The following is a 26,821-nucleotide window of genomic DNA, read 5'->3' on the forward strand; positions in this document are numbered from 1 at the left end:
GGATACAAACTCCCAATCCAACACTTTTATAACTCTGCAATACCACATAGTTAATATAACACTAAGCAAATAAATTAATTCATCAAACATTCCAGAAAACACTATCAACAAACTGTGTATCCAGGAACAGGAGAATTGACATCTTAATGATTCCCAGATCTCAGCACTTCTTAGAAGTTGTATCAAATATTTTCATATATGCACATGTGCACACAAAAGCTTTCTGAGCTATGTAGTACATTAACAGTGTACAGGCAGCCGCAGATTTCCATCACCAGAAAGCTACTGCACAAACCCACACATCAAAAGTGTTGTAACAACTTCAGGTACAAATGTCATACACAAATAATGTATAAAATATCCAAGCCAGAAATCCTATCACACGCAGCATGCTGTCCCCTCTTACCCCTTCCACTGTTAACCTGATAAGTTAAACCCCAGTTCTCCTCTGCTATAGGTGAAAGGCACTCAGATGTAGCAGAATAAGATCCTAACTCCCCCTTCTTAGCTTTATTATCAGAACAAGACCCTGGCAAGTTTACAGATGCAGAAGTTTACTTTTCAAAAATGTAAGATCACCTATTACCTATAGCACAAAAAACCCACCGTATTTCTGATATCAGAATTAGGAGAGTTTTGTCTAGTTTTTGCTTTAAGAATAATGAGAGCTGGTCTCCATGAGATTAAAATGCAAAACAGAGTTTTAAAAAGAGAACTGCTTAAGTATAATCTCCTCTATTTTCTACTTCTCCTATCACAAACAATTTATTGGAAATACATACACTTCCGTCTTTTAAAACAACCCACCAGTTTTCTCCCTAGATGTAGTGCTGCAACATTCTGTAAGCATATTCTTAAAAGAGATGCAAATGTTCAAAGAGCAGTTGCAAAGAAAACTATTTCACTCTGCTATTTTGCGTCAAGTTTGATGGTTCCTATCCTCCCTCCTAAATGGAAAACTAACTGTGATAAAACATTAAGCCCAATTAGAAACAGCCACTACACACAACTATTTATTTGAATTATTTCCTTTAGACTACATGTAATTGTTTTTACAGAATCCTTCAGGGTTTGGGCCAAATATTGTCATTTTCAGGAAAAAAACTTCCTCCAGCTTCACATCTCATTCACTAAGTACTTCATTGAATTCAAATCTCAATACATATGAAAATAAATCTTTAATGCTGGAAAACCTCTACAGTAGCCTGAATTGTACATTCAGGATACACTTGTGATTTTCATCTTGTTAGAATATTAGCTTGCACATTAGAAAACCCAAGTTTGGCACTTATTTCAATATTAATTATTAAGATAGTAATAGAGTGCCATGTAAGATTTCAACACCAGAACTAGAGCTCACGTTTTTGGAGCTGTGTCCCACTGGTATCACATTTGCCAAAATCCCAAAGCTTAGCTTCATTCTGGGCTGTAATCTACAATCTGTTTTAAGGGCCAAAAACCTGACGGACTTCTGTAGGCACGTGAAGAAGCTGGGGAACAAAGCGGGCAAGATTTAAAAAACAGGCAAGTGACTTGGAGAAACATGTTTTGTCCATATCTGTGGACAGCTGGCAGCTGTGCCAGCCAGAGGTGAGTCCCTGTGGCAGCACTATGTGAAAGAAGGAGTGAGCACGGAGGAGAGGTCAGGTCACTGCAGGTGAGCTGCCATCCCTTCTTGGTACACCCAGGATATATTTTCCTCTGCAAACGTGCTTTCTGGAAAAGAGAGCAATGCCTGGGAAGCAGAGCTGTGAGGAGGACGGCTGGCCCCAGCCAAGGCCATCGCAGCTGTGAGCAAGGACAGAGGATTCCCCTCTGGAAACACATGGGGGGGTTATGCCAGTAAGGAAATGCTCTGTAAATACAATACCCAACATGTATATCCAGTAAATACAGTGAAATTTTCAGCCATCCCTGTGGATTTATAAGGCATCATCCAATCTTCAGCTGTTCTTTTGTTTTACCAACAACTGCCTCATCTGAATGACTGCAAACAAATTGAACTCAAGGTGCTTCTGCAAACCCATTAATTAGCTTTGGATACTTGCAAGTTCACTTTAAAACAAACAAACAAACAAAAAAACCAAACAAACAACACCATATCATTTCATCTCCAGTTATAAGTGCTGCTTAAGATCTCATAGATCAGGGTAAAATGCTTGCTGCAGCATCTCTAGTGATTAAGTCCACTCTTATCTGAAGACCTGACTCCAAAGTTGGACATGTGAATCAGTGGCTATCACATGGTCTTCTCTAACTAATAGTTTCTCAGTGTTTTGTCAGCATACTATCTAAACCAAAATGAGTCATTCTTCTCATTCAATTAAAAAAAAAAAAAAAAGTGATGCTTTTTCTTCTCTGGTCTGTGGTTTACTCCCCAGTGTTTGTGTGGGACTCTAAATCTAAAAAAGTTTCAATTATGCAACACTTCACTTCACTATAAGAGAACACAAACCAGATTATCATCATTCAAAATTGACATTTGATATCAAACATGCAACTTCTCCCCCTCCAAAACCCCAAATCTGAACACTTTACATTCTTGGTTCAGCCACCAAAAGTCAACGCACTATGTAAAGCATTTATGGATGCATATATAAATACAGCAAACCTCTTCATCAAGGAAAATCATACAAGTTTCTTGCATTCAGGTCTAAAACACATCTGTGGGACACCACAGAGCAGGGTGGGTCTCTTCCTGCAACTCCAGCATGAATGCAGCGAACACAGGTGCTAGCGTACACATTAGCTACCTGCTTGTATACACACAGTAATAGCATTAATATATTGTCCTTTTTGTAATATGCAAGCAGGTTTTTAGTTAGTTTAGTTTTGTTTGTTTTGAATTGATAGGAAAAAAAGGTTTAAGCTAGGCCACTTGTCACCAAATGCTTTACAGATCGAAACTATGTCCTTGGTCTATGCAGAAGAGGAAGACTCTAGCTGTTAGGGTACAATGATGGCTTGCCAGTGACACAAATTCTCCTATTTCAGCATCTGTCCTGTACTCTTTAAGTAACACAGGTTAACAATAACAGCTATATAACAAATACCAAAAAACCTCACACTGTGAAATGCAGTGACTGAAGAGCTGACCCACTGTTACTTTCGCTACCAATGTATTTTACGCTGCCACAAAAAGGTACAATGGCTCATGGGAAACAACAAAACCCCCAGCTGATGCTGTTAAACTTTAGAGAGGTCATCAGCTGCATCCCTGTATCTCTCTCCTGGCTGACCACCACTGCTGCTCTTTGGGACTCTGCCTGGGACAGCCCAAAAGGAAGGGGAGCGAAAGCCACTGGTAGCTTTGGTGCTGAAGATACCCAAGAAAGGGCCAGTGCAGTCCTCTAGGAGAAAGAGGCAGCTGTAACAAGCAACCTGGAGAAGTTCAACATCTTCTCCAACGTTCATGTTTTTGTCAAAGCGATTCCACTACCACAACTTGATCTTCAGACCTGGGTGTAGATGTGAGTTGCAAACTTAACTGCATCACTTGTAGACCAATGCACCACACAAACCACACAGACATAGTAATTCCCTGTCAACAGACACTTATTTAATTCTACAGCACACTAGATGCTGTACTTTTTTTCAATTTTATTTTTTCTATAAGAGAGCAGAGGGAGGATGAGGTAAAATGTTAGACATGACCTTGAAGGATTATGATGGTATAAGAGCATATGGCTTGGCCCAAAAATTGAAGCACTAATTAGTCAGTCATCACATTTACAGTTTCTTTTAATTTGGACATACCTAACTTTCTTGAAGTCACTAAAAGACCAGTTTGATCTATTTAAGCCATGGGTACTAAATAGATACTAAACTGACGGTTACACACTAGATACTTCAGATAAACACAGGTACCTTGGCCTTAGTGTTGACTTATGTCTGTACTTCGCACACATTCTCAAGGACTCGTTTTCAGCTACAGCTTCTTTAAGGAAAGGCAGAAAAGCAGGGCAAAAATTCTACCCCAAGTATCGAAGGCAATACGCTCATCCTCCCCCATCCCTCCACTCCTACAAACCCAAGAACAAGCCCTCTAATAAGCAAATCTTATCCTCAATCAGTTTTGACTTTCAACAAAACCAAAACTTAATATAAAAATAAATACCAAGTTAATTGAATAATAATTTCCCAAGAGAAAGCACTGTTTTCAATATTCAGTGCTATAAAAGAAATCTATAAACAGGATTTGCAACTTGCCAGTGTAGAAAGAGCTGTTGTTGCAGTGTAACCAGATTTTGCATCTTCAAGGATGTCTAGAACATGCCCTCATCATGTATGGCACCAACCCTCAACAAATGGCCCCAAAGACTCCAGATGCTTTCAGCAGCCCTGTGCTGCTGGACACAGAAACCTGATTTAAATCAACTAACCAAGTCTAAGAAACCCCAGTTACAGCAGCCCAGCCCAGCCCTGAATGAACTAACTTATCCCTACTCAATGCAAGTTAAATTAGTATGCACAGAGCTCCATGCTATCACTGCCAAACCACTTCTGATACTTGTTCTACCTTGCTGAATGCATATTCAAGTAACTACAAAACACAGTGGTCTACAATGCAGACCTACATACCCTTAAGGTTTGAGATTATGCCAGGTTTTATCAACAGGCTGGATTTGAAAATGCTACATTTTAACAAGGTGCTTCTAAAAAGTTGATAAAGAATCTTTTGAGGTTTTTTGTCGCTTTTGTTTTGTTTTGAAGAGACTCTGGATACTACACTCTCAAAATCCATCAAAATCCAACTGCAAACCAGACTTGGAAAGGATGCATAAAACTCACAGTTTTGTTGGTAAACAAGCAGTATATCTGCCTGCTGGTCTGGCTGAACTCCTTAGCTGTGTTGGGTATTCACCACAGACCAGTGAGGCTCTGCATTTTCAAGGAGGTCATGGAGAAAAGCAAGCACTCAGCACCTCAGTAGGGGATCTGGTGGATGGGATGACTCCAATTGTCCCTGAATTAACTAAAATCAGCAGAATAGTTGAGACATTAAAGACAGACTTTGACAGATATGGAGGGAAGACCCTGAGTTTCCTGGAAGAAAATATTTATACTGAAAAGGCACACGTCCTGTGCAGTCATCTCTACCTCCCACCTCTATTTCCCCTAGTAATATTGTGATTAATTTGGAGTCATACAGCAATCGCCATCATTTGCCAAACTATTCAGTAATCTTTAGCAGGCCTCACAGTTCACTGTCATAATTTTAAGTGCACCACAAAACAGAAATCTCCCATGATCATTTATTTATCACTGCTGAGAAACACAGTGTCCCCCACTGTTCTCTGGAATGCTATCACTCTGCCCAGTAAGACATATGTCACTAGACACTCTGGAGCCTTTTTCTGTATTGACTCTGTGGTCCAATTAAAGCCAGTTGCTTGCATTACTCTTTCTACCCTTGGTATCATCACTATCACTGACTTTTGTAACAAACTTAAGAATCAAACTTTACCTTGCTATTTTATCCTGTATGTGCAGTGGTAGCAAACGTGAAGAGCCATGTGAAGGTTTACACGTTTGTAAACTACATTTAAAGAACACTAGTGAACACAGATACCTCCGATCTTCAAGTTTAAAACTGATTTCTTTTATCATATGTATGTATGGGGGAGCGGGGTGGGTACTTCAAGTCAACATAAGTGACCCATTGCTTCTCACTGAGTTGCAATGGGAACTGAAAATTTCAAACAGAGGTAATGACAGATACAGCTAAGTTTGCTTCAATAAGCACCAACCATGTAATAATTCTGAGCCCATAGTAATTTAATTTAAATTCTAACTGATAGTCAGTTCAATCCTATTGGTACATAACTGTGTAAATCCTGTGCCTTTACAACCACATATAACAGACTTCAGTAGTGTGCTCATCAAATGTTAAATCCTTGCTTAATTATTCCCTTTTGTAATAATTATTTTAGGTTGTTTATGTAAGAACTAAAATTCTTCTCAAATTACAGGCAAGTGAGTGAAAGGTATAACCACTAGAAATCACAAAATTTTCAGTATAAAAATTTAAGTATCATCTGACTGCATCCACTAAAATTATTCAGCTCTGCCCTAACAACAAAGATATTCTTAAATTTAATGCATTCCTGCAAAAAGGGATATAAAAAGAAATTCTTCTGAAGCTCCCATATTTTGGCAAGTCAATGGTATATGCTGCTCCTCTACAGCAGCTACTGAAAAGGTTCATCTCTACATCTTCTCCTCACTCCTGTCAGTAAAACGAGGTGTAGGTATTTTACTGGACAAGGCACACTAGTGTAACAGGTCTGTAAGTCACTACAGAACTAACTTTAAATGTTCTTAAGTTGCTTTCACCAGTGCTAGAAAAAGAAACAGCACTCTTTCATATACAGGCATGGAACAATTTTTGTTCAGTTTACCTCATATGGCTATTCCAGATATCCCCATCATAAATGCTTATTCTTTTCCTATGGCATAATAACAAGCAATTGACACTGAGTGGGATGGGAGAAACAGGAATTTTTTGTAAGAGTTATTTTTACTCCTAATATCTGTCTGCTGGTGAAGCAAGCTACCCATTCTCAATTTCACCTTAGTCCTACTGAATTGCATTGTCTGTCCACATAAACAAGGTTGTCCAAATTGTCAAAGATACCTGGCTAATATACAGATCTGCCCTCTCTTTCAAAAAATGAAAAAGGACATTTATTAATTTAAAAATAAAATAACACAAATCAAGACATTCACAAGTCTCAAAACCAACAACTTGCAGTCCACTCGATCAGGGCCAATCATTTCATCTTACCACTGTTTGATTCAGTGCTACTTCTGCGAACTAAAACCCTAAAGTCTGCAGATTTCTTCTAAGGCAGGCCAGAGAGATTTTTAAAGATGAGAGACTTCTAACTCAAAGTGCAAAGTTAAGCATGCATAAGTATATAGCCACAGATCTCAAATCACATATTTGATGAAACACCCTTGATTTACCCCCTTGATCTTTTACAGTGCTTTACATATTGATCATAGAATGTTTCAGGAAAGCGCTGACCATCAGCAGGCAAGTGGTAATAAAAGCAAGGAAAAGTGAAACAAGAACTCCAGCAGCCTAAAGAAATATCAGGGCACTAGGAATAGAAAGGAAAAAAAATTCAGCCTTATGCATTATATACTAGCCAACACAGTATTACTAGTTAGGGTGAGTTATTCTGATTACTTCCAATAATCCCCAAACTCGGACACTTTTAATGCTGTTTTGATTCTTCAGAGTTCCTAAAAAACCCATCTCTATGGTCTCACAGAAGCAGCAGAGAATTCCTTTAATCCCAGAGTCCCTCAGCCCCGGCTGCTCTGTCCCACCTCATGATCGCCATTCCCACGACGTCGAGGCGAGTTTGCAAGTTAGAGATGCTCACTGCCCATTTGTTAAACTGTGACCCCCATATGCCAGCAAGTTCCTGCACGGCCTCATCCCTGCTCTCCATTCACAGCCATGATGCACATTACAAGTGAATTACCACCACCGAGTGAAAATGAAGGTCCTTTTTGCTGGCAAAGTAAGAATGACTGAACTTCCTCTTTCGAAGAAAGATTCTTGAAGATGGAATCCCGTTCATTTGACCAAATTAATCAAAAGTCAAAGAAACACCTACACAAGGTGGGTTTCTTTCTAAAATTTTGGTCTAACTTGCTTGTGATCTGAATGCATACAACTAGCAAAATCAGTTTATTACCTTCACTTTCCTCCAGACCACGGCTTCAGTACAGAACAGTTAGCTCCTGCCACCTTGTGGGACTCCACGGCTTTCCCTGAAAGCTTCTCACAGCAGCAAGCTAGTCAGTTAGGACAAATAAACATTCAGGAGTTATTTCCTTGTGTTTCACCATAGTGGATGTTAAAATAAAAGAGAAATATTTATGGAGAGGGTATGCCATTTTGAGTATTTTCTGGCTCATTATTCCTGGCATTGTTTATATAGTTGAACTGCTGGATTTAGTAATCTCATGGAGGGTGTTTTAAATATTTAAATATCTGTCAAGAATCCTAAGTTTTGGAAGCTGATGCATCTAAGTTTAAAATAACACTGTGATCAAATACTTGTCACCAGCAGTAGAAGTGACATATTTGAAAGAGATTCCACATAGAAATAATATCAATTTAGGCTGAAAATCCTTACAGTCAGGTGCAATTTTGAAACCAAATAATCATCTCAGTCTTATAAGGAATTATGCATATGTTTAACATTTAATATGGTGACAACACATGTCCAGTTTTCCCAAAAGATCTGACTCCATATGATTACTTTGTAACTGTAATTTGACTTCCTATTTAATGTTTTTCTTTCTTCATCCCCTTCCGGCCCATCATACATGGCCGACTTAATGAATGAGTGAAGTTCTCCAAAGAAGAATGAGACAACTGGAATGGAAGTAGTTTTTTCCAACACAGTGAAAAGCAGGTGAAGATCCATGGATCTCCATCCTCATGTCTTACGTGTTGTCTACTAACCCTTGGACAGGTAACTCGTCACACCTACTTTATGGAGGTGCAAAACACAACAGCAGCTGCAAACAACAGAAAAGAGATGAGGTCATATTTTTATTTAAGCGAAACCTCTGCTGCTCCAGATCTCAAAAATGAAAAAGTACAGAGGAGCATGGATGATGTGACTCCATGAACCTGATCAACAGCCTCAGTGAACCTCCTCCTTTCTGTTCTTGGAGCTAAATGATTTGTTACAGATGCACAGAAATGCAAGAAGAGGTAGGGAGCATTTCTTCCCCCAAATCATCCTGCAACTGCTTCACTGAACCCAATGGAGATTTACCGTGCTCTGCACTTGGTGCCAATTGTAAGCAAACTTAACTCCCGGGAACCTCCTTCTGGTAAAGGAAAAACTGTCAGACTCGAAACAGGAATAGCTCTTCCTGATGTCACAAGCAAGTCTTCTCTAGTAAAGGCCTCAGTAGTTCATAAATACACTCAAACCCAATAATTACAGATCCGCATCCAAAGGAAATACAGCAGGAACGTCCTCGTTCATCCATAAGCAGAATGCATTTTTGCTGAAGACTGAAACAATGGCAAAACATCAGGCAATTAATCAAGCTGGCACAGTGTACCTGAGGGACAAAAATTTTGTCTTCGTGAACAAAGTTTTATGATCTCACAAGCTCCTCTGTTAACTTCAGAAGTGGGTTGTCTCTGATAGCCATCATATTCCTTCCCCCCCACACCTTATCTCCTTCTTAAAGTCCTGGTCACCATACAATTTAGAAGCCAAAGTTCAGATGTATTCGTGACAATCTCTGACCACACCTCAGTTCCAGCACTGCGAATCCCCCCCAAACTGAGCTGTGTCTGTGTCCTGACTGTCTGAAAGACACCAAAATGTTCCTTACAGTTGTCCTTACCCGTCTCAATCTCCACTACAGGAAACCCAGACATTCAAACAGGCAGGGAGCTCTAGAAGAGTTCTCAATCTGGATGATCAGAACTGCACCCTGCCTGCTCCAGACACAGCCAACACCTCGCAAGCCTGGTCCAGGCACCACTGTACTCTTACCTCGCTCTCGGTATTAGGAATACAGACATCTCCTCATCACGAGCTATTTGGTTCAGCCTTTTCCCTGCTCTGGAGCACCATGACGTTAAGTTAGTCTTACTGTAACTGCAGACATGCATCTAAGAGCCACCTTCAGTCCCTGGCTAGAGAGAAGAAGAAACAGCATGCTCTAGCACCAGAATGGATCAGATCCAACACCCACTACAGGTCTCAATAACATCATAAAGCATGAGAGGAAAATACTAGGACCCTGCAAGAAATTCCACTTTGATGCAAGTGAACCATATCCTGCCATATCCTCTTATTCCCATTTTATTTCTCTACTAGTCCCATATTCTGCAGTATTACCAATGCAGTGGGAAGATCCCTGGGCTAACTTTCTGCTTGCCTACATGCTCATGGCAGTCTATCTGCAATACCAGGTAGCCAAGCTACTACCTTATTCTTCAGGATGGTCTTCAGACAGAATCAGTGGCAGCATAAACACACTTCTCACATCCAGCTGGAAATCCCCTTCTCGGTGAGTGTAACTGAGTTGGACCTGATAGTAACAGCACTCCCAAGCAACAGCAGACTGAAAAGTACCTGATGGTTTTCAGTTCTCCCTGTCGTCCACAGCATTCTGAACACCAGCAGCAAAAATTGACCAGCATTAACTTTGCTTAAAGTTGCAGGTTTTCTAAGGAGCCAAAAGCATCTGGTCCAGGTCAAGGAAGTGTCACTGCACAGCTCCAGTCTGGTTCCCATCTGAAACACTACTCCTTGGCTGTCAGGGTAAGATCTGTTTTGTTTTTTCTCAGAATGCCTTTTCTGCAAAAACATTATTTGACTTTTGCAAAATTTTGTTGAGTGAACTTTCCAAGCAGTTACATAAATTTATTGCTTTATTCATGTATTAACTCGGAGAAGGAAGTATTAAAAAAAATACCCAAAGAAACAACAAAAAAAAACCCCACACTATTGGACCACCTATTCCTTCTGTTTGTCCTTTCACTGTCAACTATTTAGCATTACATTTTACAAAGAATAAAAAAGGAAATTTCTGAATGTACCTGTCTCTATTTCTTGAGAAGTACCTCTAAAAAAAATCACTCAGTGAACACAATTTGCAAAGTTCTGTATGTAACAAGTCTTATCAGATTTCCAAGAGGAACCTCACTGCTTCAAAAACCGGAATCCACAATCAGATCCATCTTCACCAATTGTTTCATTGATGCCAAGCCACAACAGCTTACTCAGAACTGTGCACGTGCCCAGGGATCTGTGCCAAAATGTCTCAGAGCAGGATCAGGTCCCTGTAAGATTAGCTGCATGCAGGGCTTCAATCCTGCAACTGCAATTGCTCAGGGAGACTGCTGTGACAGAGGCATTGCAGGACTGGGCCCTAAAATAATCAAGTATATAAAGATCTTTGTCCTCTCCACAACTGAGGCACAATTCTTAAAAACCAACCCAACAAAAAACTTTTGTATTTGTGAAATAAAAATCAATTCTTTGGACAGCAAGCAGGACCAGTATTCTTCAGACCAAGCTCCTTGAGATCTCCAGGCTGCTTCCCCATTTTTTGTTTTGTTAACTTTTTTAGAAGTTGTTTTTCAGTTTGGTTTTTTTTTTCTTTAATATAATTTTTTTTTTTCTAGCAAATTCTTTCATAGCTCCCTTAGATGAGGACCCTTGCATGGCCCTTGTTTTAAAGATAAGCCCAACACAGGAAAAACTCAGTCCAAAAGATGCATTAGCTTCTTAGATTTCTATCATTGTATTTCACAGTATAGCACACGGATTTGAAATCAGAAGGACAACAAGAAATTAAGAATCTTCTGTGAAATCAAGTTCCAGCATGCTCAAGACTGTGACAACTAACAAAGCGGAACATGCTTAAAACCCCAGGTTGGCACTGAAGTCCACAGCTCTAAACAGTAGTAGCCAACAAACAAAAGCACAAGGTCCATGGATTCTCAGTCTAATCTGCTTTAAAAGACAGTCATTAGGCTTCTTTGCTACTGACCTACTATGAAACTACAAGTTTAAACTTGGGATCTGAACTACAGAGTGTCCCACAAAACCTCACAGTGCCACAATGCTGACTTCCTTCTAGACCACTTGTGCCAATCCCTACAAGAAGCTCAGGCTATAGAGTTCAACTGAACACTCTGAAATATGTAAGTACAGACCAAGCCTGGCCTAAGAAGCCCTTCTGAGCAGTACAACATTTTAGCTCATGCCTGGAACAAGCATAAATATGTTTCTATCACCTTCACAGACCTAGAACCACAAACAGAACATACTTGTGCATCCTTGCAAAAGTCACAATCAGAGAAGTAGGAAGAATGGACGGCAATATTCACACAGCACAGAATTAAGACGACACCCTGGGTTGGGAGAACAAAACAACACGTCCAAAAGCTCTGACCTACAAGATTATGTTTCTACCACACAGCACAAGCTCTTAAATGCAGCAGAAGAATTCTGCACTGAACTTAGATGCTAACAGATTCACAAATACTTAATCAGAAAGCCCAAAATCGACAGAAGACAGTTCACTATCATTTTTTTTCACCTACCAATATGGAAAAGCAACATATGCACATACACAGGGCAGATGTTTCAGTAACAAAGAGGTAGCTGATGTAATGGATTTAACAGCGATGTAAAAACTTGCAGGAAGTTCAGGAGTTCTGTACTTGGTTCTGCCTCCAGCCATTTGGTCTTACCTGAGCATCCCTGGGTCTACTCGGCAATCTGCAAAACCGGGCTGGTAACACTGGTTCTGAAATGTTTGTAAAATGTAGTTAGTTGATGCCTGTAAAAGTACACAATAGGAGAGCACAGTGTTATTACACCCTAATAATGTGCTGTTTAACAAAACATGCAACACATACGAATGACAACACCATCTGTGTTCTACAGCACACACTCTTAAAGACTTCATTTACATATATGTTTAGAAAGTGAACTGTTTTGACTCTCTGGTACAATGAAAAGGCTTAAAAGTCAACCTGAAGTCCATCTCTCTAGAAAAAGCAGCACTCATCTTTTCTAGATCTTCACAAACATTAAATGAAACTGAGCCTCTGTGTAAAACTTTCCCCAAGTATTATAACAGCACCACAATTAATGCAACTGCTATTTTACCCTATAATAGAGCTAACACATGATAATAAAAAAGTAAAAAAATCTGGACAAGTTTTCTCAGCTTTCTCCCCACTACTCAGTACCAAGCTTTTCTTCCAGAAGTTGCTTGACACTTTACAAAGGAAGAAGCCACCACCACCCCGAGTTTGTAAAAGGAGAAACAGAGAAAAAAAGAAAGAGGAAGCAATCTGCGCAAGATCATTGAGTAAATTAATGGTAAAAACTGCAGCACCAGCCAGTGTTGGTTTTTGGTTTTGTGGTTTTTTTGTTGTTGTTGTTTTGTTTAGTTTGTTTGTTGGGTTTTGTTTTGTTTTTTCCTGCTCCAGACAGCACAATTTTCACCCTTTGCCAGAATCCTAGAAGTAAGTGCTAACCTTTCATTTGCTTGCTGAAATGTAAGTGCGGAGTTGGAATGCATTTTCAGCCATCCCTCTGAATATATTTGAGCTTAAATCGTAAACTGCACTCGATACAGCATGGTGTATGCCCCAGGGTGTATTTCAAGAAGTTCATTCAGTGTCTGAGACACATTTTACTAGAAACTCACCCCAAGATCACTCTTCTTTGGTTCTAGCACCATCAGAGTACAATTTATATGTTATTCTATGAATTTGTCTACCTTAGAAAACAGTCTTGTTTCAATTATACCAGAACACAACCAGAAGTAGTACTATGGCAACAGGATACTAGTCAACAGTTAAGCAACGAATTTTCTGTGTATGTGCACCTCACTTCTGTACCCGTTATTATATTGGCATACCTAAAAGGGCAAAAAAACACCTTACAGAAATGCAAGCACACCCTTGTGAAAGGGGTTTTACTGCTTTTTTGGGTCTCCATAGCTGAAAAAGTTGTAGTGGTATGCTGTACCTTTATTCTAAGGTTACTGCATCCACGCTCATACTTTTACCTGCGTTTGTGCAACAGTAAAATTCACACTAACCACCAGCATAATTCTGCTGGTACAGATGATCCTTAAAAAGAATCCTCAATGAGAGTCATGAAGGTTTTCTTACAAGTCAGAATTTATTTCGACTGAAGTCAATAGTGAAGTTCTCACTGAACTCAGCATGATAGTGACCAGACCTCCCTGGGCACAGCTCCCACATATCAGTGCAGCTCCTTTTCGGTCAGGAGGTGGGGGAATCACACATATGATTAGCTGCCCCTGTCGCTTTTGAGGGCGTGGGGGGAGAAGTACCTGGGAGAGTGACAGAATCTGTTTTGCAGACAGTGACTAATATATATGATCCTTTCCAAAGGATACTCCTCTGCAGCTCACCTTATACAAACTTGGAGCACTTGAGGTGGGGCCACACACCTGCCTTTCCACTCATAGAATCATTTCAGCTGCACAAGAACCTCAGAATCATCCAGCCCAACCAACTCCCTCTGTGCTGGGCTGGAGCTGCCACGAAGGCAAAACGCTCAGCAGTGATATTAGTTTGGTTCAGCACTAGCAGAAATACTTCTCGTTGTGAAAATACAATTTTTTGGAAGTTCCCGAATATAAAATCATTTCAAGAAAAAGACTGGCCTGTCATCTAAATACAGAATGTTGGATGGATTATTTCACTAAGTTGATCCATTTGACTAACTCTACAAAGCAAAAAAAAAAAAAAACAAACCAAACAAACAAACAAAAAAAAACCACACCAAACAAACAAGCTTTAACTGCAGTGATGGAACCAAACCCCCTTCCCCACAAATAAAAAAAAAAAAGAAGAGCAAGCATGTCTCATTCTTCCAATCAAGAATTACCGATGTAGTTACAGCAGTATTCCAAACACACAGAGCTCCTAGCTGGTTTTGCTACGATCCCCATGACTAATGCAGCCAAATTCTGTTCAGCAGCATCGGTGGAACTGCACAAGCTCACACCAACTCTGAATTCAGACCAACGTGAATTTTATATCCAGATTTTTTATCCTGACCAGTAGCCCATTTCAATGTAATCCAGTAGGAAAACACTGCTAAGCACATGCTGAGTAACTGGCTTCTCTGAGACATCTCAGACAGAACACCCTCAAAGATATCAATTCTCCTGAGAAAATCTTGGCTCGAATACTTCTTTTCTGAACACGAAGAAAGCTTCAACATTTCACATGTCTAAGTGTGTGTGGGGAGGGTAGTAGGGAGGAAAAGCGAGTTAGAACAAGCATAGTTCAATCCTATAGAAATGCAATAACTATAAAATCAGCTGCATTAGTAAAGCGTTCTCTTTAAACACTTACGCTAAATAAAGAGCTAATTGTTTTAGGGCAGCTTCATACAACATGAATGCTTCAGCATAAACAACTTCCATCAGAAAAGTTGCCTAAATACACAATGACTTTATTTTCTCACCGATCTTGTACCAAATGTATGCGAAAATTAAAATGACAACCCCTTCAAGATGAGTGATTAGTCTTACTTTAGCTTGTTCTCTTCTTAACAGAAAGAGTAGGTAATACTTAGTAATTTTCCCATTTCAAAATTTTAAGGAAGGTTTTCTTTAAAAAAAAAAAATTAAACATTTGTGACCTACAACAGCATTTTGACCTTTGCTTCAATTTTCTTCTAATATCTATTTAGCTTTCTAATCTTATCTTCTTATATTTAGTTATACAAGACCACAATAACTGTTGAGACTTTGAATACCCTATACATTGATATGAAAGAATACAGAAAAAGAGGACAAAGAGAGGATCATGAAACCTATGTTTACGCTGGAGAGAGAGGCCATAAAAACATTTCTTGAAGCATGTAACTCCTCCTTTTGGGGGGAAGAGTAAAACTGCAATGTATGAGTAGTTTGTGTAACTGTGCCACCAGACCTCAGGCACACTCCACATTTCTGAGCACAACTCTTCTACTACCTGACGTCTAACTCCGCATTCCTTAATAGTCAGAGATACCACTACAAGGTTCCCCTGATGCAGAAAAAACTGTGTGGAGCAGCAGAGTCAATACAAGTTATCAAGCTCTTTGCCTCTGCCCAGATACTATTAATATTTTGGCAGGGTGGGGGTTAGAATTCTTTACCTGTGTTAGCCCACAAAGTTGCTATGACATATTTACCAATTTTTTTTTTCTCCTTACTCTTTTTTCATCTAATACACTAATAATAAGTTCAGCATCCAGTAATGAACTTGGTTTCTAGACACCAGTGGTGCTAGATTCATTCCTGGAAGTTATAAACTCCCTGCCCAGCCATTAAAGTCTCGTATGTCACACAGTGTAAAGAAAAGCTTGCAACAGCAATTTTAAAACAATCACTTCATTTTTTTTTATGTTAAGTACATGTCTACGTAAACAGACGGGTATCTCCTGATCTACACCTGCTAGAAGCTACAGAGGGGTCCAGCTCCCACAAAAAAAGGTTAATAAGGTGACAGTGTCACCTAGTGAGCTACACTGCATTCCTTAATGGTGGAAGATACTGCCCAAGGCACCTGTTGTTACAGAGAGAAACTTGGGACAATGGATACTGAAGTCATCTGAGAAAATATATTCAGCTTCACAGAAACTGATACAAACTAATCCCTTCTGAAATCAGACTCCTATTTCAATCACATGTTACTGATGCTAAATGTATTTTAATAAGAAATATCAAATTGTAACCTACCTTTAAATTATGAAAAACTAATGTTAAGTTCTACTATAATATTACGTAATTCAGTTTCTATTAAATTAAAATAAATTACAGAAGTTTGAAGTCAAAACTGTAAACAAAGCTCAAATAGTGAACAGGTAAGTCTTCATCAAAGGACCAAGAAAAAGCATTAAGTTTCGAGCTAAGTTGCCTGAAAATAGTAACTTCCACCGCATTTGCAGAGAAAACGCCATTGCTTCATGAGTCACTTAGTGGAGTCTGGTGTAAAGCTGGGAAACTAAATGGGTATTTAAAAAGCAAGACAACTTGTTTCCCTCCTCATCTGAAAAAGAAAGGTTTGAGTTCCACTAGTTCTAAAAGCTTGCTTTTGGTTACAGTGGAATCAGTTACCTTATTAAGGATAACATTTTACTTACATTTTAGGTGCAAACTCTATTTGCATTAATTTGCGTGCATGAGTGTAGCTTTATTAAATAGGACATTTGTAAAGGCCACAACTTTAAAAAAAGCATAATTTGTTATGTTCTAAATCAAAACTTTTAACAGTTACAACCAAAAGAAATGCATGTAAGTCATGTAATCACTTAGAAAGTGTGCAGGCATACAGAGCATCCTCTGAACTAACAAAAAAGTAGTACCAAGTTTAGTGTAAAGGCTATATTTAGTGACATATTTTAACAGTCGTCTATCAATAGAGATTGCTTCTGAGAAAACAAATACAAAAATAACAAAGCAAAATGTGATTAAAAGCACCAATTTATACCAAGTAATTATTGACCAAAATAATTATTTAAATCAGTTCAAAAGGCACAACAGGAATGTCAGGGCATCAGAGGTATAATGACACATACAGAGGTGCTCACAAGGACCAGGGATACGAGGTGTAAAAACCTCCCTGCTTTCACCATGCCGGCCCGCACTCTTTCCTTCAGCCCTACTCAATCTCTGCAAAGCCTGTTAGTGCTCCACAAAACACCATCCCCCACTCACAAAGATTTTTTTTTTTTCCCTCTAGGATCCTTGAATAAGAACACATACTGTCCTCGCTGGAAGACCTGCACTGTGCCCTTCTCTCCTGCAACCAATCGCATGGGGATGTCTGTGCCGACTGCCTCACCTCCTGGTTTGATTTCTCTCTTTTTGTCTCCATAAGCGAAGAACAACAGCAAACTTCAAATGCAGCTCCTCTGTGGGTCCATCCAGGAAAGCAAGACTGCATACAGAAACTAGATCACCCATGGCACAGAAAGCAGAATGACAATTCTTAGACGAAACTGAGTATCTGGCCAGTTTTCTCAGGTGCTTCCCTTCCCGCAGCCCAGCATCCTCTCACTCACTTCAGCCCCCTCGCCGCCCCACACAACAAAACAGAAAGCTAGGCAGTGACATCCTCAAGAGTCCACTTCTCTTTATAAATAAATAATCCGCTTCCTCTAGGCATGTCTCTCAGGAGGGCAGGATCTTCCTTCGCTGATTAAAAACCAGGAAGACTTTGCAGGCATGCAGGCCCCAAGCTTTGTTTGGAGCTCCCACCTGAACAGCAGGGCCAGCCCCAAGTAAGAGCAAACTCAGTACAAGATATCAAAACATTTGTCTGGGCATCCAGATCCCTTTGGCAGTCACCTTCGAGGGAAATGGATGGTCCAGACCGTGGCAAGGACCCTCATGGCATCAGATGTTGTGTGGGTGACTTCTAACCATAGACTTTATTTACCTTCTGCTGCTTTAGTACACAATGCTGAGGTGATGCAGATGAGCACAACCACATACAAGAGATGAGGGAAAATACGGATCTACTAACAAGGGAAACAAATTGTAATTTTTCCCTCACATACACATGGGCAGTTCTGTCATATTAACAGGAAATGGACACATTCAACCAACAGTTACACTTAGCTATCCATAATTTACTTCATCTATTGAAGGTTTTCTATACTAAGAAATAAAACCAAAATGAAAAACTTCTCCCCTTGCTCTAGTTCTGACACTTGTGCTCTTTACTTAGTCCAATAGTTTTCAAGGATGTCACTGGAGATCCTGCTTACTCTTTCAACACTGGAACCCATTTTTAATCAACAAAACAGAGGAAGTAAATTGTGAATAGCTACTTGCATTAATATATTTGCTACCGATTTTGTCATTCTTCATTTTGCAGACACCAAATTTCCCCCTATAAACACCTCTGTTTCTCCAAAAGCAGCTGGAAATTAATGATGCTATTTTTATTTTCTTATTAATTCATATGCCATAGCTCCATAATCAGTGCTGGAGCATGCTGCAATTTTGTGTACTCGTTTCAAAATATATTATGAGCACTTGATGACTGATGTTTAACACAATGTACGAAAGAGTATCTCAAACAAATTAGAGGGAAGAAATACAAATAAAGACACTTTACTTAAATAAGAAAAAAAAAATTTACACACATATTCAAACAAGAGCTAAACCCTGAAACTCACAAGTTTGTGGCACAGAGCACTCGCTGATTAGAACTAAGCCAGGCAGGAAGTCTGCACTGCACAACATGAAATTTGGGTATAAAGAAATCTTTTGCAAAGAGAAAGAACATCTGAAGCCAGACTCACCAAGAAGTGGAGATGACAATGCTACTTCTTTCCAAATCCATAATCTTCAACCACTGATTAGCAGTACATCAGATGCTTTCTTTGCCCAGCCATAGAACCAACTTGGGAAGCAAATATACTCGAACAAAACAGTATACATGCCAAAAGATACATCAGCTACCAAATAGCATTCTCACACTTCATGCTCTTCCATCCTCTTCTCATTTACGTGAACTCCATGTATATCAGCCTTGTCTCTATTCCGAGCCCTTCCTGCACTGCTCATCATCACGTCAGGGACTGCCCATAAGCTTGTGCACTGATCATTGCATACAAAACGAGTGCACGACCCTGGCAGGACTATCTGCATATCAACAATTAAAAACAATGTGAAATCTGCAGCTTTCCTGAGGAATTACAGGCCACCAGCAACTTCAAGCAGCAGATCTGCGAAGGGGTGCATGCTGGTGATGCAGGTCTGGTTCTGGATTTTTTTCAGGAAGCCAAATGCACAGCTGTAGCTGCAGGACCAAGCTTTTCAGTAAAGACAACATACATTCATGTTCCTGTACTTCACCCCATAAGGAAAAAGAAAATCAGCATGATGTTGCTAACTATATTATCACTGTAGGCATGATGTGGCTCAAAGACCACTCGTGGAAAGCAAATCAAACACGGCCAACCACAAAAGTGCCTTTTTCATCAACCTGGCAAAAAAGAGCAACTTGAGCAACCTCCTCTCAACTTTCAGAGACAGATTTTAACGCAGAACATCAATATGTTTCAGCTCCACTGACTTTCATGAAGTTACTTCACACTGAAGAGGCCAAAATAAAACAAGAAATAAAGCTGTCCCTCAATCCTTCTATTCTCTCTCAAGGTTGTCTTTACCCAAATTCATCTCCGGATCTTTCATGATGATGTTCTCTTAACTATTGCTTTGACAACCACAAAATAATGCATTCTCTCAAATACATAAATAAAAACCCAGGATTATTTGGTTCATTAAAGAACACACAGGCCAAAGAGTGAAGACTTAACTATTCTACAGCAAGAGACATAACCCTCAGTATTACTGTCTGATGTGCCTTACCCATTGCCAGATAACTCCTGATTGTGTAGGACCCTGCTAGAAATGAAAAACAAACAAAAAACCACAAGAAAAAGACAACTTCTGACAAGGTATATCTTTAAAAGTCATACAATCATAGAATCATTTTGTCTGGAAGAGACCCTCAAGATCATCAAGTCCACCCATACCCTAAGCTAACTCTAGTACTAAAACATGTCCCTAAGAACCTCGTGTAAACACTTCCATGGACGGCGACTCCACCACTTCCCTGGGCAGCCTGTTCCAACGCCCGACAACCTTTTCTGTGATGACTTTTTTCCTAATATCCAATCTAAACCTCCTCGGGCACAACTTGAGGCCATTACGCAGTCCTTACATAGTTGGAAGAAAAAGTGTATTGGAGAAAGAACTGACAGGTGGGGTTCAGAGTCAGCAACCCCGCAGCAGTAGAATATTGCCTGGCACACTCAGCAGTATGGTGTGGTCACCAGTCCACAACCCACCAGAGGCCCCAGAGAAGGTTTAAGTTTTCCTCACTTGAATCCTGCCACAGGTCAGTTCATGTTCCATTAATAGTATCAAAGAGGAGGTCTTTAAGGTGGGCACCCAGCCCTGCCACAGGGAGTTACAGGTTTTGGAAGAGCAGGACTAAGCCCCTCCTGAGAGTGAGGATGGCCCAATCTTCCCGTTGCTACAACCTACTCAAGAGGAGAGCAACCCCACAGCCAGGTGTGCAGTTAGTGGGGTTTCACAGCATCTCAAAGCAGACTCCTCAACAACTTGCTACATACATGTTGCCTTTCTGAAAGAAAAAGTAATAAAAACAAACCAACAAAAAGCGAACAGGCAGAGGGAAGACATACTTTCCCACTTCCCCTCAGCAAGGAAAGGTGTAGACAGGACTTGTTAAGATTCTTGTCAAGAGAGCTTCCACTTGAATTAAGTTCCAGAGATCCCATGTTGTGCGAGTCCACCGAATTATTTTTATCCTTGCTGAATGAGGCTCTCTGTGACATGAATGGTCAATAAAATGCTGTTTCTTCTTTTCAGCAATTGCTACATTTTATAAAATCTCTTATATCGAAACACCCATGTGGAAGATTCCTTACAATAAAAATTCCATGCTTCCTAAGCAACTGATTTTCTTAGTGTAGTCTCATAAAATCCTGTTAACTTTCCTTCCCCTTGCTAAAAATTGAAATTTTGTTGTACTAGCTTTCTTTGTACTCAAATGTGCCTGAAGCTAGTTTATTTTCACATTGTCCATGCTCATAAGGACTTGCTATTACATTATGTATTTGTGTGCTATAAGGGAAAAGGCACAAACACTGGAAAGTGTCAAAACCATGCTTTTCCTCTTTGTTGATTCATCTTTTATGTAATCAAATTTATAAATACTAAAAATAATAAAATGCTGCTATCATTCTGAGAATACTACAATTAGGTCTATGATCAGGCATTAAATAAAGTATGCTTTCATCCTCAAATACAACTCCTATTGTGAAAATCAAAGCCAACCCATATTGTCAGTAACAAAACACCAGTAACCAGCAAATCTGAAAATCTTACAGGATAAAACATATTTAGAAGGTTTATAAATAAAAGTTCAGATTAGTAAGTTACCCTATTTATCACAATACTGCCAGTGTCAAAGTAACTGCTTCCATCAATTCAATATTTCATACGAAAGTTAGTTGTGATTTTGCATTAGATTATTAGTAGAAAAAATAATTTAATTGTAAATAACTATTTCAGATCAACACATAATTTAAAAACTTCACTGTGAAAACCAATACCGTACTTCATAAAGTTATTACGAGGTAGTTTAATACAATAAATAGTGCAGTATACACAGCAGCTTAAATACCACATTTAGTGGCAAAAGCTCTCCTCCCACTTTAGCCTCTCCTGTCAATAAATGTAACTGAACTGAAAGTCAGTAACTTCACACTACCCTGAAGGAATTTTTTTTAAGTAACATAATGAATGAAAGTTGAGAAATAGAAAAAGATGCCCACCTGGCACAGAATTCAGTGAGACTACTCACATGTCCAGATAGACATTTATCCAGAAGGCTTCAGAGTGGTACGATACACCAAGGGAAAGAACACAAAACTAAGGACACAGATGTGAATTGTATTCTATTCCCTGTTAATGCTAACCTGCTAAGTGACTGCAGACAAGCCTACGCTCCTTCATTGCTTTGTATCTCAGATGCCAAAAAACAGGGATAAACATGATTGTCCCTTGTTTCGAGGTGTGCGATTACAGCTTACGTACTTTGCCAGACAGGACATAAACACATAAATAAGGCAATGCCTACAACTGCCAATTATTAATAATATCACTGTTATTGAGAGAGTAATGTGTTTGGGGTTTTTTTTTCCCTTTTCCAAGCAAAGTAATCTAACAGCAGCCCATCAAGCCATTCTTAAAGTCAGAGCAATCCTTACGCTGATTAAAGTCTTACCCCTTCTGAAACTGTCCCAAAGGGTGACAGCTGCAGGAGTCTTTTGTGAAATTCGCAGTCCACCAGTACCAGGTTCATCATCACACTGCTCTCAGACAGAAACACTGCATCAGCACTGATCTTAAAAAAATTAACTAATAAAAAGGAAGTAAGTCTTAATAATCTTCTGATATAAAACAGAATGGAAAAGCTGCTCACAAAGATACCCCAGGAAGAAGGGGAAACATGGTAGAAGGAAGAGAAGTTAGTACTAGAGAAGTCACAAAGTGACTTTTTCCTGTCTCCTCTCAAGAATATTTTGAAAGGTATACAAATATTATTTGAATCCAGCTTTACAGAGTCCTAACTAACTAATAAAACATAAATTGTTAAGGTAAGACAAGAACAGTAAGACAGAACAGTACCCATACTACTTCAAAATCAACTTAATTCACCTAGGAAAAACTGTCCCAACATATGGGCACCGGATCATTCAATGATACAGGGAAGTACCCTCAGCCTCCACTTGCAGGTGGCAAAGGGACATACAGCTGTGCTTCCAAGAGCAAACTCTGACCCTGGAAACCACCAGCGGGCCATGGCAGTGCCGCCGACTCCACCAGCTGCTGCAGTGGCTGCCCCCCTGGCATGGGATGTTCAACTTGGTTCCAAAATCTGGAAAGTGGCCTCTGGTTTTGGCTACATCGCCTGCCAGAGCTCACAGAGACAGCCTGTGGCAGGCTCAGAAAATAAAATCACAGTTTCTTTTCAGTTCCAAATGTCATTTATAGTACCTTGCTCCACCACTGAAAGAGAGGCAGCGTTTCACCTCCCAGGCACACAGATTTCTCTACCGGTACATTTACAGCTTTCACACGACAGCAGAACTTCGCACACTGCAGGTCTCATCTACCTGACCTGCACCTTCCCCAGTGGTACGCGCAGCAGAAAGGTAACTCTCCTCAGACCACTTAGTCAAAATCTCTTTTCTTCATAGCACACTGTCACCAGAAATCTGCCCTAACGCCACAGTGACTGAGCTTCAGAGACTTTGTGCATCCTCAGCCTGCAGACCACGAGCAGCATCAACCTGGAACAACTTTAAGCTCTGAATGCAAACAGTCGTATCAGTGAATTTAACAAGACTTGTCATCTGCTTAACGATATTCACATGCTTACAGTATCACAAGCTATGGAACTAGTAATTTACGAATAAAGTATATTAAGAACATTCTGGATGAAAAGGAAAAATGTTAGCTATGAAATAACTGCACGATTATCTCTGATATTTTATGTGGAAAATTGACATTTAATTATTCACACAACAACTATGAAAGAAACAGGTTTTCTTCCTTGAACAGAAAAATAAACATGGACAAATTCCTCTCACCATCACTCCTACACTCCTTTCCTAAACAAATCTCCTGTTGAAACTAACAGAAGTTTTACAGGTGAAAGGTTTATGGCAAGCAGCCCCCAAAAAACTCAAACGCATTGAAGGCGAGCTCCTTCAGTATTTTGAGTTTACCTCAACACTGAAATCAATTATGTTTTTGCTAAATTATGTGTCTGCTTGAAATGGTTTATCAGTTTGCTGTGCAGAGAGAGACAGAAGTATGCAACAGACTTTGGAGACCATGGGTCAACTTTCGAAGCATTTACAAGATCCCTTGCTAAGTGGCTCACCCCCTTTCAGCATGTGACACACCATCATTACACCCAGCCCTTGTTAACTGAGATCAGAATGCAGGTGTCTCTCCTGTATGTCAAGACCAAATTGCTAAACTCCATTAACGAACGGTCACTTTACTGAGAACTGTATAATACGAGAAACCTTCCCTTTTACCAAAATAAAAGGTCCCTAAAGTAAATGGAGATTTCTAAGCACAGAAAATCTAATGAGATCTCTATTCTCCCCTTAACTAGACACATTATTTTTATTACCTTTTTTTTTAAGCTATGAGGAAATGTATTTCTCTGCTTCTGCTAAAGCTTCTATTATGCCTTTTTCATCAAAAAGATACCCTACCCCTCTTTTCTTTTTAAGACCTAGATTTAGCACTATGCACAAAATCGACATCCGCTCCTCTTACAGCTGTGGGTAGATTATGATCACCACTTCATTTCTAGGACCAATATTCCATTTATCCAAAAGACTTCATCACATAAAACCAAAACCAGATAATGACTGAAGATACTACCTGAAGCAGGGCCCCTGACCTATTCTTGTTCAGTACCCTTTGCCATTACTCCAAATAAAGAAAAAGTCCTTGGCACTTAGAGCACTCTAATCTGAATCTTACCTGAAAACACAGAAAATTAAGTTCAGAAATCAGTGTTGAACAATAGTTGGAAATCTGTCTGCCAGTTTTTAAATTTCCCAATGCGTTTTTACTTTGTAAAAATTCTTGCACCAATTATTCTACATAGAACATGATCCTTGTCAGCAATGCCACAAAACTGGAAGCAATATTCTCCTGTGCAACTGGTCTGTCATAAAGAACTTCAGGAATTTAATTTGGTGTTTATACTCTCAGACCTACACATACCAACCTCACTGCCCACAAAATCTGAAAAACTGAAATTTAGGTGTAATTCTACAGGAACTGGAAAACAGGCAGAATCCTCCCTCTGAACTGTCTCCCCACAGTGGTTATTCCAGCCTTAAGACTAGTTTTGTGGTACTAATATCACACCAGAACAGCTGCTCCCAACAGCCCCCTTTGAGCCAGTGTGTTTGTTTGGGCCATCACTTATCCTATGTCTGCTATACACTGCCTGGAAAAGGTCAAGAGTATGTTATTAATCATTCCCATTTATGAGTACTAAGCTTACCCCAAATACATGTCTTGTCTTGTTTTCAATTATGTACACAATAGTACCATAAAAAAAAAATTACCTCCCACTTCCCCATTTTGGGCCAAATGCAGTTCAGTGCCACCATGGGCAATTGTATGAGAAGCGCTTCAAGTGCCATTCATTTTATGTCATCTGTGAATGTGACCCCACACATTTAGAACATCATCTTTACACTACCACTTCTGCTTCAGCTTAAAAGATGTCAAACCCTTCAAAAAGTGTCAAAACTTTTCCCAGCATACAGATTAAAACAAAACAAAACAAAAAGTTGTGTACCTGAAAGCATAGAAATACTAGTAAATTAGTCACTAAGATTCATCTTTCAAATTGATAGGTACCTGCATTAATCAATGTCAAAAGAAAAAAAACAGTAATACGGAAAGAGCATGGATGGACTTCTAATTAGTTCTCAGTTTTATGTGTTAAAACTGAACCAACTCCTGTTGCAGTAGTATTACAATTCTGCTATAGTTCTCACTGATTCTTGACCTCCAGAGATTTCTAACTACCTATTCTGTCTATATTTTCATATTCTTCCTACCACTGAATTTTAAAAGGATTTTACATTCTCATTAAGTTTTTGACCTGTGTTGCACATTCTGATGTTACTTTGGTTTAAAACTTTTTCCCTAAATCAATCAGCTGATTATCTTCACAAAACAAGGTTTAAGAAAAAAGAAAAGAAGTGAAGAGAGACCTGAATACACACAGCTTTCTAATTCTCAGGTTATTCAGACCCACCACTACATACAAACTTTGTAATCTAGCAGTTGCTGTGAGTACCCAGAGAAGACGTTTTCTGAGGCGCTAAAACCTGAACAAGCATCTTCCATGTAAAAAGTGGCAGCACGAGGACCTCTATCTTATTAACAACAACGGAGTTGTTTTTCCATGCGTAGAGTTTACATACTTACCCAGGAAGGCAACTGGAAATTACAGACAGACGAAGATGAAGCTGTCTCAAATCCTTTGTCATGTGATAGTGACCTATAAAGTATCAAATAAAGGCACATCATCAGCACACCATGATTTTACAATATTGCAACTCACCACAATGCCAGCAAGAGGAGAGATCCCAAAACTAGAAACTTGCTTCGTCCTCACCCCCATCCCAGATAAGTTGTCATTAAAACAAGATGACAGTCGCAGGAAACTGTAAGGAGCAAACAAAAGATGCACCGTGTCTTTAAAGGGCACCAGGACCGGGCAAATGGAGCAAATCATCTGAGTGTGCATCAGCAGGGTGGGTTATTTTTCCTCTGTGCCTCTCGCACACACAGATGGATGTTTATGCGTGCAGACAGACATATATACGTACACATAGGGATGCATCACGTAATTATTTACATGCACACATGAAGAAACACGCATGCATTAACAAAATAAAAGGCAGAAAGTTGACCACCATCTGCAAGGAGGCATACGTAACAATAACCCCCGGGAACTTACACAAGTGAGCCATCAATCCCCGCGCGTGGATAAGCCAAACAACGCAAAATTTACAAGAAGAATAAGCCGCCAGACTGCAGGTACGATATCCACCCGGGGAGATAGACAAACAGACAGACAGAGGGACGGACGGAAGGCTGCAACGCTGTAACA

The 26,821-nt window shown here is 39.6% G+C and overlaps 1 protein-coding gene across 17 annotated transcripts in view; it reads right to left on the bottom strand.

The window, feature by feature from the left end:
• BBX (BBX high mobility group box domain containing) overlaps nucleotides 1-26,821 on the bottom strand; it is a 153,659-nt gene that overhangs the window by 124,034 nt on the left and 2,804 nt on the right. For 6 of the 17 annotated variants that reach the window (XM_065829416.2, XM_071808465.1, XM_065829420.2 and 3 more), the window contains exon 2: nucleotides 26,134-26,206. Coding sequence is in view for 1 of the 17 variants with exons in the window: in XM_071808465.1 (XP_071664566.1) it covers nucleotides 26,134-26,206 (73 nt within the window). In the remaining 16 variants the exon portion in view is untranslated. Of the gene's footprint in view, nucleotides 1-7,712; nucleotides 7,813-8,807; nucleotides 9,053-9,545; nucleotides 9,689-10,130; nucleotides 10,356-12,259; nucleotides 12,349-26,133; nucleotides 26,207-26,668; nucleotides 26,688-26,821 lie in introns of those variants that run through there. The other 11 variants (XM_065829414.2, XM_071808514.1, XM_065829415.2 and 8 more) reach the window with 6 other exon arrangements.

This window comes from Patagioenas fasciata, chromosome 1, assembly GCF_037038585.1.
Source record: "Patagioenas fasciata isolate bPatFas1 chromosome 1, bPatFas1.hap1, whole genome shotgun sequence".
NCBI classification, from domain to species: Eukaryota; Metazoa; Chordata; class Aves; order Columbiformes; family Columbidae; genus Patagioenas; species Patagioenas fasciata.